Source organism: Populus nigra, chromosome 6 (assembly GCF_951802175.1).
Source record: "Populus nigra chromosome 6, ddPopNigr1.1, whole genome shotgun sequence".
NCBI lineage: Eukaryota > Viridiplantae > Streptophyta > Magnoliopsida > Malpighiales > Salicaceae > Populus > Populus nigra.
The window spans coordinates 7,638,512-7,655,138 of NC_084857.1; the positions used below are offsets into that span (position 1 = coordinate 7,638,512).

General features: G+C 35.2%; 1 protein-coding gene, 2 long non-coding RNA genes and 2 other non-coding genes across 6 annotated transcripts; all 5 read left to right on the top strand.

Annotated features, from left to right (window-relative positions):
- The first annotated feature begins 1,299 nt into the window (after nt 1-1,299).
- Nucleotides 1,300-6,097, top strand: LOC133696337 (WPP domain-interacting tail-anchored protein 2). Of its 2 annotated transcripts, none has more exons than XM_062118509.1 (5): nt 1,300-1,721; nt 2,975-3,534; nt 3,622-4,757; nt 4,977-5,160; nt 5,761-6,097. In XM_062118509.1, the coding sequence occupies exons 2-5, from the start codon at nt 2,997-2,999 to the stop codon at nt 5,766-5,768; spliced, it is 1,866 nt and encodes a 621-aa protein (XP_061974493.1). In that variant the 5' UTR covers nt 1,300-1,721; nt 2,975-2,996; the 3' UTR covers nt 5,769-6,097. The 2 variants fall into 2 exon arrangements, with proteins under 2 accessions (XP_061974493.1, XP_061974494.1); XM_062118510.1 differs by lacking the exon at nt 1,300-1,721 and having other exon boundaries at nt 3,172-3,311; nt 3,389-3,534.
- A 539-nt stretch (nt 6,098-6,636) lies between these two features.
- Nucleotides 6,637-9,400, top strand: LOC133696338 (uncharacterized). Its single transcript, XR_009842657.1, has 2 exons — nt 6,637-8,381; nt 9,085-9,400. It is a non-coding gene; the product is annotated as an uncharacterized LOC133696338 (long non-coding RNA).
- On the top strand, nt 7,039-7,122 carry LOC133698073 (small nucleolar RNA R160). The gene has a single exon (XR_009842997.1). It is a non-coding gene; the product is annotated as a small nucleolar RNA R160 (small nucleolar RNA).
- LOC133698072 (small nucleolar RNA R160) lies at nt 7,358-7,436 on the top strand. Its single transcript, XR_009842996.1, has one exon. It is a non-coding gene; the product is annotated as a small nucleolar RNA R160 (small nucleolar RNA).
- Nucleotides 9,401-12,729: 3,329 nt separating the features above from the next.
- Nucleotides 12,730-13,400, top strand: LOC133696150 (uncharacterized). The gene is made up of 2 exons (XR_009842629.1): nt 12,730-12,941; nt 13,045-13,400. It is a non-coding gene; the product is annotated as an uncharacterized LOC133696150 (long non-coding RNA).
- The last annotated feature ends 3,227 nt before the right edge of the window (nt 13,401-16,627 follow it).

A 16,627-nucleotide genomic window follows, 5' to 3' on the forward strand; every position in this document is an offset into this window, starting at 1 on the left:
GCTTAGCCATGAGCTTGAAGATTCACAATAATTCAAGTCCTTTGTACCATCACAATGCTTTTTCATTTTTTCACTGTCTTTTTTTTAGCAAACTTCGTCATGACAGAATACATTTGATTGTCGATACTCGACGATACAAGGTATCGAAGATTCAGATAAGGGAAGAGAGTCCTCACAAAGCCCATGCCCGGTAACGAATGCATTGGCCCAGCAGTGACCGAATTGCCATATCCACAGCTCAAGGCACCGACTAAACCAAAATCTCATCGTCCCGAGTATGGAAGGACGTCCATTCCACCGAGTCATCTGCAACTTGTTTCAAGATATCAACCGTGGCCCGTTGTTTCTTACGATCAAATGTAGTTAATATTTCAATCTGTATAAATCCATTTAGACTCTAAGAGTTCGGGATGATAGGCAACAAAAGTTTTGCTCAATTTTTAAAGTTAAAACATTAAAATGGAGATAATCTTAATCCATCAATGATTTCCTCACTCTCAAATTAAAAAAAGAAGTTAATCCATTAATTTTATCGAATATTTTTTTTAATGTAAGATTTTATATGGATCCACAATTTAATTTTTTTTTTAATAAACATATGCAAATATTATTTGCCGTGATTGAAATTCTCCCCGAAGATGAATCCAGGAAAAAACTTGCACAAGATCAAAACATTATTCTTCCTTCGATCTTTCCAGCTCATGTATAAGAGGATTTGATATTAGGTAATCTCATTCTCAAATGCTAGCCATTAATATTCTATTTAGCATTAAGGTTTAATTGTATTTTTGACAAATTTTTAATTTTTTTAGTTTTAAATTATTTTTTTATTTTTTTAAATTGTTTTGACATATTAATATTAAAAATAAAAAAATAATTTTTTAATATTTTTCCAAGAAAAAGACACTTTAAAACAACTTTTACTTTAAACTAAAGAGTACTTAACTTAGTGAACATGCAACAATCATGCAATAAGCAAAGCTGAAAGTGTTTTACGCTATTCCATCCATGGTCTCTCGGATCGTGGAGACATTTTAGTCTTTGGAGCATCAAAGGTAATTAAACGTAGTTGTCGATTCCTAAAATGTATTAATTCAGCAACACACTCCATCCAAATTCAAACCAAATTGAGAAAAATGAAGGGAAAGCGGCAATGGTTCTTCACAATAATGAAGAAATCATGGAATTAATGGTATTCAATCACGACCACCCAAAATTCATAAAACATATTACCTCTTTCAACCCCACCCCACGGGGAAAAAAAGATAAAAAAAGAGGAAGGATACCTTCTCTCACATCGAGTAGAGTACTCGACTACAATTTTCATTTCTGCTTTTATCTTTTTCCTCTGTCAAATAATTAGGCCAGCTAGAACGTATTTTGTATGTGTATACATGCTTTGTCAGGGCTGAAGCCCTTTTAATATTGTTGTGGTCTGAAAATAATTCAACTAGATTGTTGTGTTGTCTTTTCATCTAACGTACGCCGGAAGGGGAGCCTGTCTCAAACCAGTCCACAATCTACAGTTTGTATAGACGTTGACTAGCCAGTTCATCACGGCTCATTCTAGACTTAATCACCAGCCACACAGATCCCAGGAATACCAACGGTTTATGAAACGAGAGGGTAGTGGCAGCAGAGGTAAAGGCAGACAGACACAAGAAACTCTCTGTTCTTGGCCTGGATCCTCCTCAAACTCCATCAAGATTTCTCTCTCAAAGGTACTTTTTTTCTGTTCTGTTAGCTCAGTTTTATATGTAGGTTATTGGGTTGTTAATGAAATGTGAATCTTCTATGTTGTAGTCTTTAATACAACGCTTTAAATTGTTGGGGTTTGATTCACTAGATTCTTATGCTTTTATGAGCTGCTGGGGTGACAAGAATTGTGAGATCGGTCTTTTGTCTTTAAGAGATAGACATGGCTCAATGATGGTAGCTGGTTACTGGTGCTCTGGTAATAAAGGGGGTTCATTATTGGAGTTCATATTCATCTGATCAATATCATGTTTCAAGAGCTTGACTTGGTAAAACTATATTTAGAACAATCAAGATTTCAATGGGAACTAAAAAGTTGACAGAAAATAAAAAACAAAACATCTGAAATAAAAAACAAAACATCTGCTTGTCCGTTGGAGTCCTGTAAAAGTGAAAATTAGCAGGTTTTCCATTATTGTATCCGAGGGGGGTGAGGCGGGGTTGCCGATAATTGGGATGCTGGGAATGTTTTCAACGTTTTTTTTTTCATAATCTGAATTTGTCATTGTGCTCCAAAGGGTTGAGACAGTGTGTTAGCTCTGCTAAGAACATGAGATGCAGGAGTGAGTTTTGTAAGTAGCTAGCTAACTACTTATCATTTATATTGAATGCTTTGTGGTTCGTTGTTGAGAGTTGTTTTCTTATTGGAGACACTGAATTGAACAAAAAATCTAGCGGAATATTTACAAACAAATGTGTTTTCTATGTAAAAAATATCAGTGGTTGTAGATAGAAGTTCAACATGTGACCTGGCAATGTTGTAGAAGAATTCAGATCTTGTTGAGAAGAATTAGGTAGAGATCTGAAAGCCTTACCATGTTACTAATTAACCTTCTAGCTTGACTTTTGATGTGATTTGGATTTTCTTCGGTAATGAGGGAAACAACATCCAAGGTCAAGTGGTTGCAATGCTTCCATTGGCAAACCAGATATTAGGTGATCAGATTTCTTTTTGATCTTTATTGATACCAGACTGTAAGTGATGTGGTGCTTGTATTCTGTTGGTCAAAATATTGTGTCTATTGCTTACTATTTGGATGGAATAAGAAGTTATCTATTCTAATACTGACTGCAATATTTACTTGGAGGATAACTCTGTTAATTGTTGCTTTCTTCGACTTCACTTTCCCTTTCTCCCACTCGTATGGTAATTAGTGGGAATTCATGAAAGATCCAATGGAAAGCTTACAAGGTCTTGCTTATCTCCTTCCTTTCCCAGGTTGTGGAATTGAGTGGTAGGAATGGCGAACTATGCCATTGAGGACGCTTACAGTAGCAACCCAGAATCCAGCAAAGCTTATATGCATGAAAGAAACTCATCCAGTAGAGAAGGAATGCAAGAGGTTGAAAGTACCACGGAAGTTTTAACCAGAGTAGACTGGGACCTGGCATACTCTTCTGAGAAGTTGGTAAACTTGCATGTACTTTTAGTGCATCTATTGGCGCGAGATAATAATCTTGAGGCAAGAATGGCCACAGAAAATAGCTATATCCTGGCAATAGCCATTGAGAAGGCATTGGCGTTTGATCTTCTCTCTGGGATTTTAGATTCTGAGGTAAGAGAGGTGGAGAATTTCATGGAAAATATCCAATCAGAGATTGTTGATGCCCGTCATAAAATATCTTCTTGCAGACACTCAACAGATCTATTCACTGTGATGGAGAAGAAATTGAATAATTCGGAAGAATCTTTGATGAAGTTTCGAGAACATGTCTTAGAGGTGAAGGCACAGTCAGCAAAATTGCCAATGGCCTTTTCAGCTTTCATACTTGAGAACTGTAAGTTACATGGTTTGCTTTTCAATACAAATACATGAGAAATCTTGCTGTCATTAATAATCACCTGTCTGACATGTTTATTGACAGGGAAAGATGATAAGGCCACCGAGTTACCAGCCAGTGGGCAGATTTCAAATATGGATGCGAATTCAAAAAGGCAGACAGCTGAAAAACAAAGAAATGTCCTGAGGATGTTGGAGAAGTCTCTTAAAAGAGAAATGGATATGCAGAAGAAAATTTCTGCACTAGAACAAAATGAAGAACATCTGAAATTGAAGCTGCACTATACAGAACAGGTGTCTTTTTGCATGGAGGAAGCAGCAGAAGTCGTTTGGGGAAGATTTTTAGAGGCAGAAAATGCTTCTGAAGTGCTCATGGGGATTTCCAAAGAAATGGTTGGTCGTCTTCAGATTTTTCAATTCACTTTGAACGGTTCAATCCAACGAGAAGATGAGTTGAGTTCTAAACTGCAAGATTGTATAAAACAGCTGGATGCAAAAGATACTGTTATAAAGAAGCTTGAGAGCAGCATTTCAGAACATATTGCCAGAAGTTCTCAAGTGCCCATTTTGATGGAAAAGGTGAAATCACTTGAAGAACAGCTGAAAAAATCAGAGTTACGTCTGCAGAATGCAAATGCTTTAAATGCAGAAAGTCAAGAGCACCTAAGTGAAATGGAAAATTTGGTCGAGTCTCTGAAAGAAAGCATCTATGAAGCGGAAACGAGGGCTGAGAATGCAGAGACAAAGGTCACACAGCTAACAGATACGAACGTGGAACTTGTGGAGGAGATTAATTTTCTTAAAGGCAGTAGAGATAGTAGCACAAAGAAAGTGACTGTACTTGAGAAGCAGTTGAGGGAGTCAGAAATCCAACTACAGCATGCAAAAGTGTCATCTGAAGCAAGTCAAGAGCAACAAAACATGTTATACACTGCAATTTGGGATATGGAAACATTAATTGATGACCTGAAATCGAAGGTATCGAAAGCTGAGAGTAAGACTGATAGTGTTGAGGAGCAATGCATTGTATTATCCGAGTCTAACATGGAACTTAATAAAGAGATCAGTTTCTTAAGGTCTAGAGTGAATGCCTTGGAGATGTGTCTGGATGAAGCTAACGAATCAAAAGCTGCAAAAGCAAAAGAAATTATTGTAAGGACTGAGCTTATCATGGATACAGTCATGCAGCTAACCAGAGAGAGGGAACGCATCCAGAATCAGGTATAAAATATATTTCGTATTTACCAGATGTTTCCTGTCTCTCCCATAGCCCTAAATTAGGTTTCCATGACATTACCATCGAAACACTTCATCTTTCTTTACGGGACTTCTTTTGTTCAGTTACGTGACCCACTTTTGGAAAGAATGCATAATCTTCGATGATCAATTATAAAATACATGTATCCATCTCAAGTTCTTTGGTTATGATATTTTTTGCAGCTATTTTCTCTAACAAGGGAGAATGAAATACTGGCTGCTAAGTTAAGAGGTGCTTCATTAACCATGTTCGACAATGGACATGGTGGCGGTGGCAAGTTGGTTGCTTCCAAGAATGATTCATTGAGTGAGACTTGTGAAAAACTTTTCGAGGAAGCAATGCCCTTGAGTAAAAGTCTGAAGACTGGTACGTTTTAAGATTTTTTGCCTCGGTTCTTGATAGTAAAATTCTTCTTTTAAGTTATGTCAATCTATGCTTTTCTGAATGTGTGTTTTCAGTTATCTCAGACACAGGTCTTCTAGTTCTTAGCGCTGATTTACTTCATCTAAGTTTGAAGCTATTTGCTTCTTCTGGTTTTATTGACACAATGTTAGGATGGAAGAGAGGGGACATTTAACTAATTTTGAAGTTCTTATTTAGAGACGGTGAAGTTGAAAATGTTCTTACTTTTGATATGAATTCCTTCTTGTTTGTAAAGGGTCCATATTTTGAAAAACAATTCCTCCTTTTTGAAAGTCTAATTATTGATGCAGCACTTGGGGCTCTTTGTTGCACTTGAAGGTATGTATTGATGACCTTGATTGGGCATTAATCCACCATTTTCTGCAAAATGCTCACCATATCTTTGATTATTCAGTTGATGCACGTCCTATTTGGCTTCCCTGTGAACATGATGATACATACAGAAATTTTCTTCTGATATTGAAAGATTTTCACTCTTATCATCTCTTCGGTTAATGTAGAGTTTTTGCTCAAAACGTGATTCATTTTTTGTTTCTAAATCAGCTGGTTAAAGCATGCACCACAGCATCAGAATGAAGTGGGGATTTCCCATCCCGCAGTTGATACGGTGTTTCAAAGATTGGAGGAGGGAGGACAAAACAGGCTGCAGGACAGCTAAATGTGAAAACAATTTTTGTTGCAGTTACTGCAGTGGTAGTTCTATATTTGTTACATAAGAGAGGTTTCCTACTTGATTACATCTGAGGGCTGCTCTTTTTCGTGGTGAAAGAAGCTGTTGTTGTATAGCAGGATTGATTGGAATGGCTTTTCTCCGAGTGGAATTGATTGTGTTGAATGCTATGCACATAAAATTAGATTTGTTTTTCCTCGTTTTTTGTCAGTCGCTGGTCTCTAGCTTCTTCTTCGGATATGTTTGAGAATGTAATTATAGTCTGTTGATTTTTAAAATATTTTTAAAAATAATATTATTTTATTTTTTAAAATATTTTTAAAACATAAAAATAAATAAATGGGGTGTATGTTTCTGTGATATATGAAACCTGCAGGAAGGGCATTAAACAAACAAATAAAGCCGGAAAAATCCATTTACATTGCGATACGGCAGTCATGGAAAACGACGTCGTGCGATTGACTAAGCTTGGGTTATTATCCTCTTGTGACAATGGGTTAATTATGTATTTAGTCCCTGAAAGCTTGGTGCTTTCTTATTGTAACCCTTCAGCTCGTTATTTACTTTATCCTTCAGCTCTAGAAACATTTTTAATGTCTTTCCATGCAGTTCTTAACATGTAAAAGAAAAACATGGATGATTGTTTAGCTCATACTAGGCCATGTGTTAAGAACTAGCATGAAATTGGATGGAAATCGGTTGGAGAGATCACAACATGGAGTAGCAGAACCATCTAAATAAGAAAAAGATTAGAGAGGCCATATTTAAAATATGTCAATCGTGTAGGGACGGAATGTAGTGTTAACCATCCACCGAAGCCCTACTTCCCCAATTTAACACTATAAAACTCTCTCAAAATCCATCATTGCAATTGGCAGCCACAACCCCAAAGAAAGAACGGAAAAAAAGAAAACCACTCCGAAGGAGGCTATAATTTATCTATTTTCAGGTTCAGAGATGCACCAGATAGCCCCTTGTTTGTTCAAGTCTTAGACTTTCAAGGAATTAACGAGAAAATGGGTATTAGAGGTGCAAAATCCAAACTTTGGGCTAAAATAACACTCTCCCTTTGTGCAGTTTTATTTGAGCTTTTATAAATCTTGCATTGGAGTCTGTTTTGTCCAAAAACATATGATATTTTTAGCAGGCAAAGCAAAAATGATGAGCTCTTTTGATCCGAATTTATTTATGTGGAATCACATTTTGTTAATGGTCTTCGAAGTTCTCTGATCGCTTTGCTCGCTGCTTCATTTTTGCTGATGGTTTTGTCTTTTTCTTGTGCTCTTATTTTTTTTGGGGGGTTGGCCCGTTTTTATTTTATTTTTTGCCTGTGTTTATTGGGTCTTAAAGAATTTAGCAGATGGGTTTTGTACATCTAGTTTTTACCAAGCAGATGTTCTTTCGATTTTCTTTTTTCTATCTTTCTTTGTTGTTTTTTGTTTTTGGATTTTTAAAGGGTTGGTGTGCAAAAGCAAAATGATGAGATTAACATGGCTGAATCTGATGTGGAATTCTATATCACACTGGTCTTCAAAGTTCTCTGATCGCTTTACTGCACTGTAGTGATGTGTATACTGTTTGGTGAAATGAACTTGTTGCTTAAGGCTTTTGAATGTTCCTTTTTGCCTAATTGCAAGGTTTTGTATGCAATCAGTTGAGCAGCGGAGTTTTATTTTTATTTATCTAAAAAATACTCCATTTTATTTTGATGGTAATTCGTTCTGTTTAATTAACTCCCATTTCACAAAGAAATGCATTGGTGTTATGAGGATATGATTACTCTAGAGTCCAGATTGTTTTTTCCACATCTGCGTGATTTGGTCTAGGATCCAATTGTTCATGTTGTACTTGCGTTACTAGGATTGCCAATGTATGTTTCTATAATTGGCTTTGTTTGTGTGGTGTTTAATGAGCTTTTATTGTCATGTTGTTTTATTATTGTTCTTTGTATTCATCATCATGTCTTTTTTGAATGTGTGTAAAAGCAGTTTTTCTAATTATACCTCAAGGAAGGAAGGTCTATTGAGAATGTTTTTCCAATCTCATCTTTTACTTGCCAATGAAGGATATCAATAAATGCAGGCACCAAAATTCATAGCCTGGGATGCATATATGTTTCAGGCTGTACGAGCATGGTGCTATAACAATTTCTTTGTGATTCATTGCATCTTGACTGGTCTTTTTCACATGATCGGTTGAGCATGAACTTTGAAGAATACATTCTGCCTTCATGACTAAATACTCATTCCTTTCTCCAACAATTCTATGTCAATGTGTGGTTTGTTCAATGAGGAGTCGTTATGCTTGAAGATCCAATAATTTACCAGGCTTTTTGTTTGCGAAAGTGGACAACAGAATATGACACATGTTCATGGTTGATTTTGATATGTAATAAAAACAGAATAGTGAGTTCTGATATTTGGAGAGATTGGATCTGCACTTCTGTGGGTGTCTGTATGCCTACACAGTTATTTCCTTATTCTTCTTATACAAGGTAAACCGATCGACAGTCTCTTTCTGACTTGAGGATTTGGCATTTCCTAGCAGCCATGTTTAATTTAGATTGCAGAATCATTCTGTGTTTTCATTTGGGACCAGTAAAACCTTTTTGCTTTTCCACTTCCTGTTTACCATCAATCTCCTGCATTTTGCTGCACTCTGTTAATTGACCATTTATTCACCATCAGACAAAAAGGACTACAAAATTAAGGGAAGAAGCATTGTCTGGATATCGTTTGTTCCGTGATCTAGATTCTAAAATCATTTTTTTCTAACTGGGAATTCCCTTCATGATACGTATATGCTGAAAATTAGCGAAATAGCATCTGTCACTCAGGCTTGTGAATAGGCTTCCAAGATGGCTCCTCATGGAACTACAGTCTTGAGAACAACCCTAACACATTCTGACACTGCAAAAATCTCTCGTTCTTACGAATATTATGCAATTTTTAGATGTAAAATTGTACCATCAAAATGTATAGGTACTAAGTGAGCGTTTTCATTTGAGTGTTTTTTAAAAATTTAAATTGTTTTTATTTTTTGTTAAAAATTTAATTTTTTAATATTGATGATTTTAAAAATAGTTTTTTTTTAAATAAAAAAATATTATTTTAATATATTTTATTATAAAAAATTAACTTTAATCGTATTATTCTTAATGATATCATTAACTGGCGACTTGATGTAATTGTGTGCAGTTTGGCTACTTTTCCCAGCAGACAAGGAGTCTTGTTTCAACAAATTTACATCAAGCCTCGTTTCTTCAATGGTGCCCAAAACCATCAGCAAGAACTTCGCAATTTCGAAGCACATCCGGACACTGGATATGATAAACATCTTAAGTTGTATTTTATGATTCCTAAATATCCAATAGAGATCTGCGAGGTGATGTTGACACGCATCCAAACTCTCTATCGACAGCCTATCGAGTCTTAGATGACCAAAATGTCCTATTCCCACCATCGGCTGTCCATTACCTAAATAAAAAAGCACATGGAGGCAAATTATTTTGAATCCGACAATCAAAAGACGTGATCGTGTGCTTGTTTTTTATTTCTTTGTTATAAAATGATTTTTTAGTTTTATTTTTTAAATTTTATTTTTTATATCAGATCTAAAAATACAAAAAAAAGAAGATTTTTTTTTAAAAAGGCCGCAAAGACAAACATATGGAACTTCCCTCAATCACCCTTCATCTCTTTCAAAACTCTCTCTCGAATCTCTTTGTTATTTGCTCATATTTTCTTGGTTCCAACAAATAATTATTCGTTGAGTTCCCAAGCGGAAAGCGGTCTAGACTGTATCTATTGTCCGTATTTCTGTTTGTTTTTTCACCCCATTTTCTTCACCCATCCATCTCGGCTTTTGGGTTCTTTATCTTCATTTCCTTTCAGGAAACTTGAGAGGATAGAGTTTGGTTGTGAGTCAAGTCCCATCATTGATTTCGACCCTCGCCAATTATTGTCAAAATAGATTTGGCGATATTTCAATGCATATCCATTTTATAGGTTTGGACCAATAACCGGAATAGATTGGATTCATTTCTAATTCCATCTCTCTTAATTTGCCAATATTTTAATGAAATGATTTACGATCAGGGCAGTACATGCATGCTGTATAACGTTCTTGGTATTCTAATCCTCTCTGGTGGAATTACTTTAATCCCATTTTTGGAAGTTCAAATAAATATGAAACGCAAAATGGATAACCCTTCGATTATATTTCCATAAACTGAGCAGGGTTTGGGTGACCTCGCGTTAAAACCTGGTTTCAACTATGGGCGAGTTCATCTATATAACAAGCCTGAAAACTGAAAAGTTTTCACAGACTCCCATCAAAATTAAACAAGGTGAACACACTCATATATCAAGCACATATATCTCTCTAAGAATTAACCAAACCAGAAGATATGGGCAAGTCTTCCATTAAGTTGGCCTTCTTAGTCGTGTTCGTTTTCGCAGCTGGTAACTTCTTCTTTTATTTCTTGCTTTTATATTACAAATGCATGATTCTTTATTGACTACAATTGACGGTGATTGTTGATGGGATTTTTCTTCGGGAAAAATACTGCTTTTCGCAGAGAACTTTTTCTGATGAAAATATGTCAGGAAAAGTTTCTAATCTAGCTAGGTAGCTGCCATAAAAGGTTTCCCGATGAAATTAAAGTTCTTGTCGGGAAAGATGACTACTTTATCATACAACAATTTGTTTTGAAACAGCAAGGCCATCTCCGATGCCAGCCCCCGCTTATATATTTCCCGGCGAAATATCATCGTAAGCTTTTCCGATGATTTTTTGTCATGAAAGCTTCATTCTACCACTCGCTTTCGTCACTATAATATGTTTTTAAGACGTAACCTTTGTCACAAAAATGCCTTGTCTTGACAAGTATTTGTTTTAAACACTATTTTTTTTTTCATCAGGAAAGGTACATTTTATGACCATAACTCATTGGGAAAAGTGAGGAAATAATTTTATTTTAAAACAAGATGAAGCATCTTTAATCTTTTATAGTGTTTTATATTCTTAATTTCTTATAATTATAAGATATGATCAAGGGGTACTTCAAGATCTTTGCTGAGTCCTTGGGTTTTTTCAGACTCCAATACCACAATGGATAAGATAATTGAATTCAAATTCTATTAAAAAAACTGAAGTCTCGTAGCTGCTGACTATTCTCGATCTTTTATATTATTTTATATTTTTGTAATTACTCGATAAACTCTCTAATATCAAATCATTCTCAATCTTATATATTATTTTACATTTTTATAATTGTGAGTTAATATATCAAATAATTTTTATAGCCTCACCTAATAATTTACATTAAATTTCTTTATCCATAAAACTATATTTTTTCTCGTTAGTCTTTGCAATCATCTGGTTTCCAACAAGGGAAATTAAAAAATGGAGAAGGCTTTCTTCATCAAGTGAGATTCTTTAGACATCATCAAGATCAAATACAGTTTGTTACATATTAAGATTGCGGCTAATGCAACAGTACATATATTTGCAGTCATGTTATTTTCAGCGGTATCAAGAGCTGATGGATCCGTATTTTTGCCGTGTAAAAGTGACTCAGACTGCAAAGCTATTGAGTGTGCAGACGGCACTGCCCATTGTGTTAACAACAACTGCCGTTGCGACTCCAAGGTGGAGAGAATTAATGCAGACATCTTAGCTTCAGATTGTAAACATGACAAGGACTGCGTGAAGTTGTTCCCATAACTGTTCCTTGGGGAAATGTTTACGCGGTTCCTGGTTGCTTAGAATGTGTTGATCAATTTATTAATAATTGAAATAAGGTTTTTCAAGAGACAATGACCATTCCTCGAGATCGCTGATACTGTTATCGAGAAAACAGTCTCTTTAAGAAAAGTGTATCACGTATAAATCTAGAGAAGATAGATAATGATATCTCAATCTACCAGACAAATGAGTAAGCTCGCTTAAAGAATATTAATAAGGGTCAAGAAGCAATTGGAAAAAAACGAAGAATTTCATCAAGCTCCATCTAAACCATTCCACCACCACCAAATCGCCCACCCTCAAAGAATGGGATCTTTTCACTATCAATTTTGATACCCTTTCAGCCGTTGTGAAGGTGAACCACCACCCACTTTACGCCGCTGGGGTATGAAGGTGATTGGTTTGGTGTTTTACTGAGATTTCAGAGATGAATATTGTGGTGTATAATTTTATCTACGATGAGTGGAAGAAATGTTATGCGGTAGAAAATGTCTTGTCGGTTGTTTATATATATATATATATATATATATATATATATATATATATATATATATAAAAAAAAAAATGGTAATTTATTTATTTTTTGATTTGAAAATTTTGGTTGACTAATTATGATATAAAATGTAATCTTATTACAGAGAGTTTTATAAGAGTTATTTTAATGAAATTTATTGAGTAGATTATAACGAAAAGCTTTTTATTTTATTTTTTATTTTTCTATACCTTTTAAAATTCAGATTTATGTAAATATATATCCCAACAACTGGAATGTCAAATTAAAAAAAAAACGAGGATTGTAATATTCATCTTTTTTATGTGGGAATCATCCAAAGAATTTATCAAAGAATCAATCAATCTAAACATACAAGTTTAGAGAGTGTGTGTGTATTATCTAACAAAGCTAAACCTTAACTAGGCAGGTCCTACGAATATCAATGTGATTTCACAGCCAAGGCAACAAATCTCATGAAATCCGAAATTTACATGAATATCCAACAATCCATTTATAGATTTAATATCTCATCCAGCAGCGCATAGAAGGAAGGTTTTTTTTTTTTTTTTGAATTGGAAGGTCCCTATCGGCTATATAATCCAGAAACGGGAAAATTAGCATTACCTTACATGTATACCTAATTGAGGCCACCGTTTCAGTCCAAACAAGGAAATTTATCTACAGAAATACGCAAAGGAGATTGTTCACTCTGCTATAAATTAGTTCCACCATGATGCAATTCCTCTGCACGAACAATGGAAAATACCTCGATGAAATTGAGTCTCTCGGTCATCTTCTTTCTCATCACAACTGGTTAGCCACTTGTTTCACATGCTCGAGTATTATTACTTCATTCTTCTTGTTGTTTTTCACACGGCAAGCACTGATTGCATATACATCATAATAAAATGAGCAGGTACGTTGTTGAAGATGCCAGGAGCAGATGCAAGGGCACCAGCTCGCTGTCCTCGGATGATTGACTGCAGCTCGGTGTGTCAGGGGTTCCCCTACAAGTGCGTTGACGGCGAGTGCATCTGTGGTAAAGAGGTAATTTCCCGGTCACCTGCTTCAATCCAGCTATAAATTAGACAACTGAAGCGATGATTCCAGATGGGCATGAGACGTGCAAAGTATCTTTACAATAATATTAGTTTTCTGAAGAAATCGAGCCTTAATTTGTACTCACTACTAGTTATCCTCTTCTCTTCTATAGATGAATTGAAAGAATAAATTGCGGAACAAGCAAAATATCTCTCTTAATTGGATGAATAATCAATGCAGTTCAGACCTTGTTCTCCCTTAGATGCAAACAAATTCTAGAATGAAACGCTTGGTCGCAAGTTGGATGAATTTTTTTAAATGTAAAAAATAATGCTGAAAGCAAGGATTATGTTCTTTTAACATTATTGTTAAACCCATTTAAACGGATTGATTTTAAAACTTTTTAATTTATTTTCTTGTTTAGCTTGACTTTTTAATTTAATTTTATGTGAGTTTACTCGACGTGAATTGATTGATTTTATATATCTAAAAATAACTTAAATAACTGGTAAAAATATAACTTAACTTTTAAACAAATTTTAAGATAATAATATTTTTTAAAAAATATAAAAACGATGCTATACTGGATTGGTTATGATTATCCTACAATCCAAATTATAGACTTCACTAAATTGAATAAATTTTTTATTAGCTACTTGACCCGCATTCCACTGTAAGCAAGATATTTGTTTTTTTGAAAAAAAGTGTAGCCATTACCAACATATTTTTATATCAAGATTTTTTTTAACATGAGATTTTTTTTTTATTATGATCCAAAACAATTGTGGAGGGCTGCGGGAAAAAAAACATCATCTAATGTTATAAAAAATAATGCCATGAAAATAAAATAAAATATCAAAAAGTATTTAATCAAATAAAATAAAAAATACAGTGAACAAATAAAATCTAAAAAAAAATCGATAACATTGTCCAAAAAGAGCACTCACTAAGATAAGGCTTTAATTTCATGGATTCAAATTTCAAAGTTACCTAACAAAGAAATTTCAAATTATTTTGCCAATGAATTAATGTGTAAAATAACTTCTCATCTCATGCATTGTTCTCATATAGATTTTATTTAAGAGGTTTATCCAAGAAGTTGTGTATGTAATTGCTTTTTTCTAGAAAATAAAGTTCCATTTACGGTGTAAAATAATGAGAGAATTTTAAAAATAGAGTTATTAGCAATATATACTGGCAGTGAAATATACCAGATTTTATTGACCAACATTACTGTATGAAGAAATAATAAAACATGCTAAATTGTCGTAATGAATCTTTCAATGCCATCCCAATTATCCCCACGCAATACACATTAATCCTGCAACCTCATGAACTACAGAGAACTAATACAGAGGTTACTTCAAATATATATATATATTACACTCGAGTGTAATCAACAATAGGTATGATTTAGCTTAGTTTTTTACAGCTAATCCAATCATACATCACACGAGGGTGGACGAGGTTGTCTGTTGTTGGAATCCCTATCTTTGCTGGCCCTCCCCGTGGAGCAGAGGGCAATCACAAATGGAAGAAGTGATAGAACCCAGCAAAGGTAGGGGATCCAAATAAGACTCTCCGGTGAAAAACAAGCAATGAATCCAAAAAATGCTAACAACATGAATGCTATCCCCAGCAATTCAATGATGTTTGATGCTTCATTGCAAGTTGTTCGGAGCAAAATACCATTCCAAATCCCCACAAAGCCTAAAGCAAGAGCAATCGCCATCACGCGCAGTGCTAAAGGCTCGTTAACCAGTTTGTCTACAGAGAACAAGCCGATGGTCATGGGAACTGCTAGGATTAATACATGCCTGCCTAGTTCCTGCTGTCTAAGTGTTTCGATTATTCGATGGAAAGGCTGATTCTCAGTTGCGAGGTTTTCTTGTGTTGATGTTTGAGTCGAAGTAGAGAATGATGGAGAATTAATGGTGGTGGTTAACTCAACTCTTGCTGTTTCTACCGAAGAAGCTGAAGGGTCAGGTGAGGTGTTGGATATCATGATCGAGTTTAGTTGGATATCATGGCAGCATCTGGTTTGATCCGAGTCATTCGCTTGCGTGGATTGGTCTGGGCTGGATTCAAGATCATGATCTGGATCATCATGCCGTGTTTTAGGATTCAAAGAAAGAACGGGCAAATGTGAAACAAGAAAGAGCAAGCACTTGAGCATGTTTCCTAACCGTAACGAACCTCAAACCTCTGCTAATGCAATCGAGAAATGGGAATGGGGTCGCTAAGAACAGCTTGATATAACGGTTTAAATAAGAGCAGAGTGATGGGGATTAAGGAGAGTTTCAGGTTAATCAGGCAGATAGAAAATCTCGGACGGAAGTATGAAATTACAAGCCTAGAAGCTGGGTTCACTTGGTGAGTTGATCCTACCAGCAACTAGCCCCGTATGATCCGTAAAGAACCCTGGTCTGTGGCTACTATGAAAATTGACTCTGGTTTCAATGGATTGCGTAAAGCATCTTCTCTTCTTTCTTGTTATGAGTAGTCAAGCCCTAAAAGGTGTGGAAATCCAATATGATCCAAGGATGGATCCAGTCGGTATCGCACGGTAATTGGAGATGGGACACTGGCTACCACTGGACCGTGCAGTATAGTTGCTAAGTTCTAGAAGTGAAGTACTTGCAATTCGAAGTTCTGGAATAAATGTACGGTAGAGCGCCAGCTAGACTCAATAAAGCTCAGTCCACGTTTCAGATAAAACAACGACTAGATATGAAAATGATGGCTGCGGGTGATATATAAGGGGGGTTTGATTCGGAGGTGTGTTTGATCTTTTTTAAAGGTAGAATTTTTTAAAAGTATAAATTATATTTTATAAAAACAAAAAATATATGTTTTTTTTTAATGTGAATTCTATTAAGAAAAACCATTCATATCTCCAAGCCAAATACCTTTATAGTTAGTTTATCACAAACGTATCGCAATACGATAATATCTGCTAAAAAAGTTATTTCATGGATTAGGATTCTCGATTTAATAATGTCCAAGTGGAATAAAGATTTTTAGAAAAGAAATTAATGGCCTTCCGTGAAAAAAATAAAAATTAATAATGATAATGATAATTTTTCTGAATGAGCTGGCACTGGGTTAGATCTAATGACTGGCATCGACTAGCCTCCGAAAAAACACAGCAGCAAACTTTTCGAGAGTGAACGCTCGCTTGTGCTTAAATCAGTGTAGTTCTTTGCGTAAATACAGATAACATACCTTTTTATGCTGCCATCCATTTTCTTCTGTATGCTATCCATCAGGCGGGACATTCTTCAGTACTTGCTCTTCGAAGCACAACCTCTGTCTGAAATATCTCAAGGGCATTTGGGTCTTTTTCCTTCAGGGAGGTCCTCCTGTACCAAACACTGGCATTTTCAGCAAAAGAAAAATTATAATTATTAAGTTCTTAAGTTATGCTTTATATTTTATCTGTACGCAAGACAAACTAT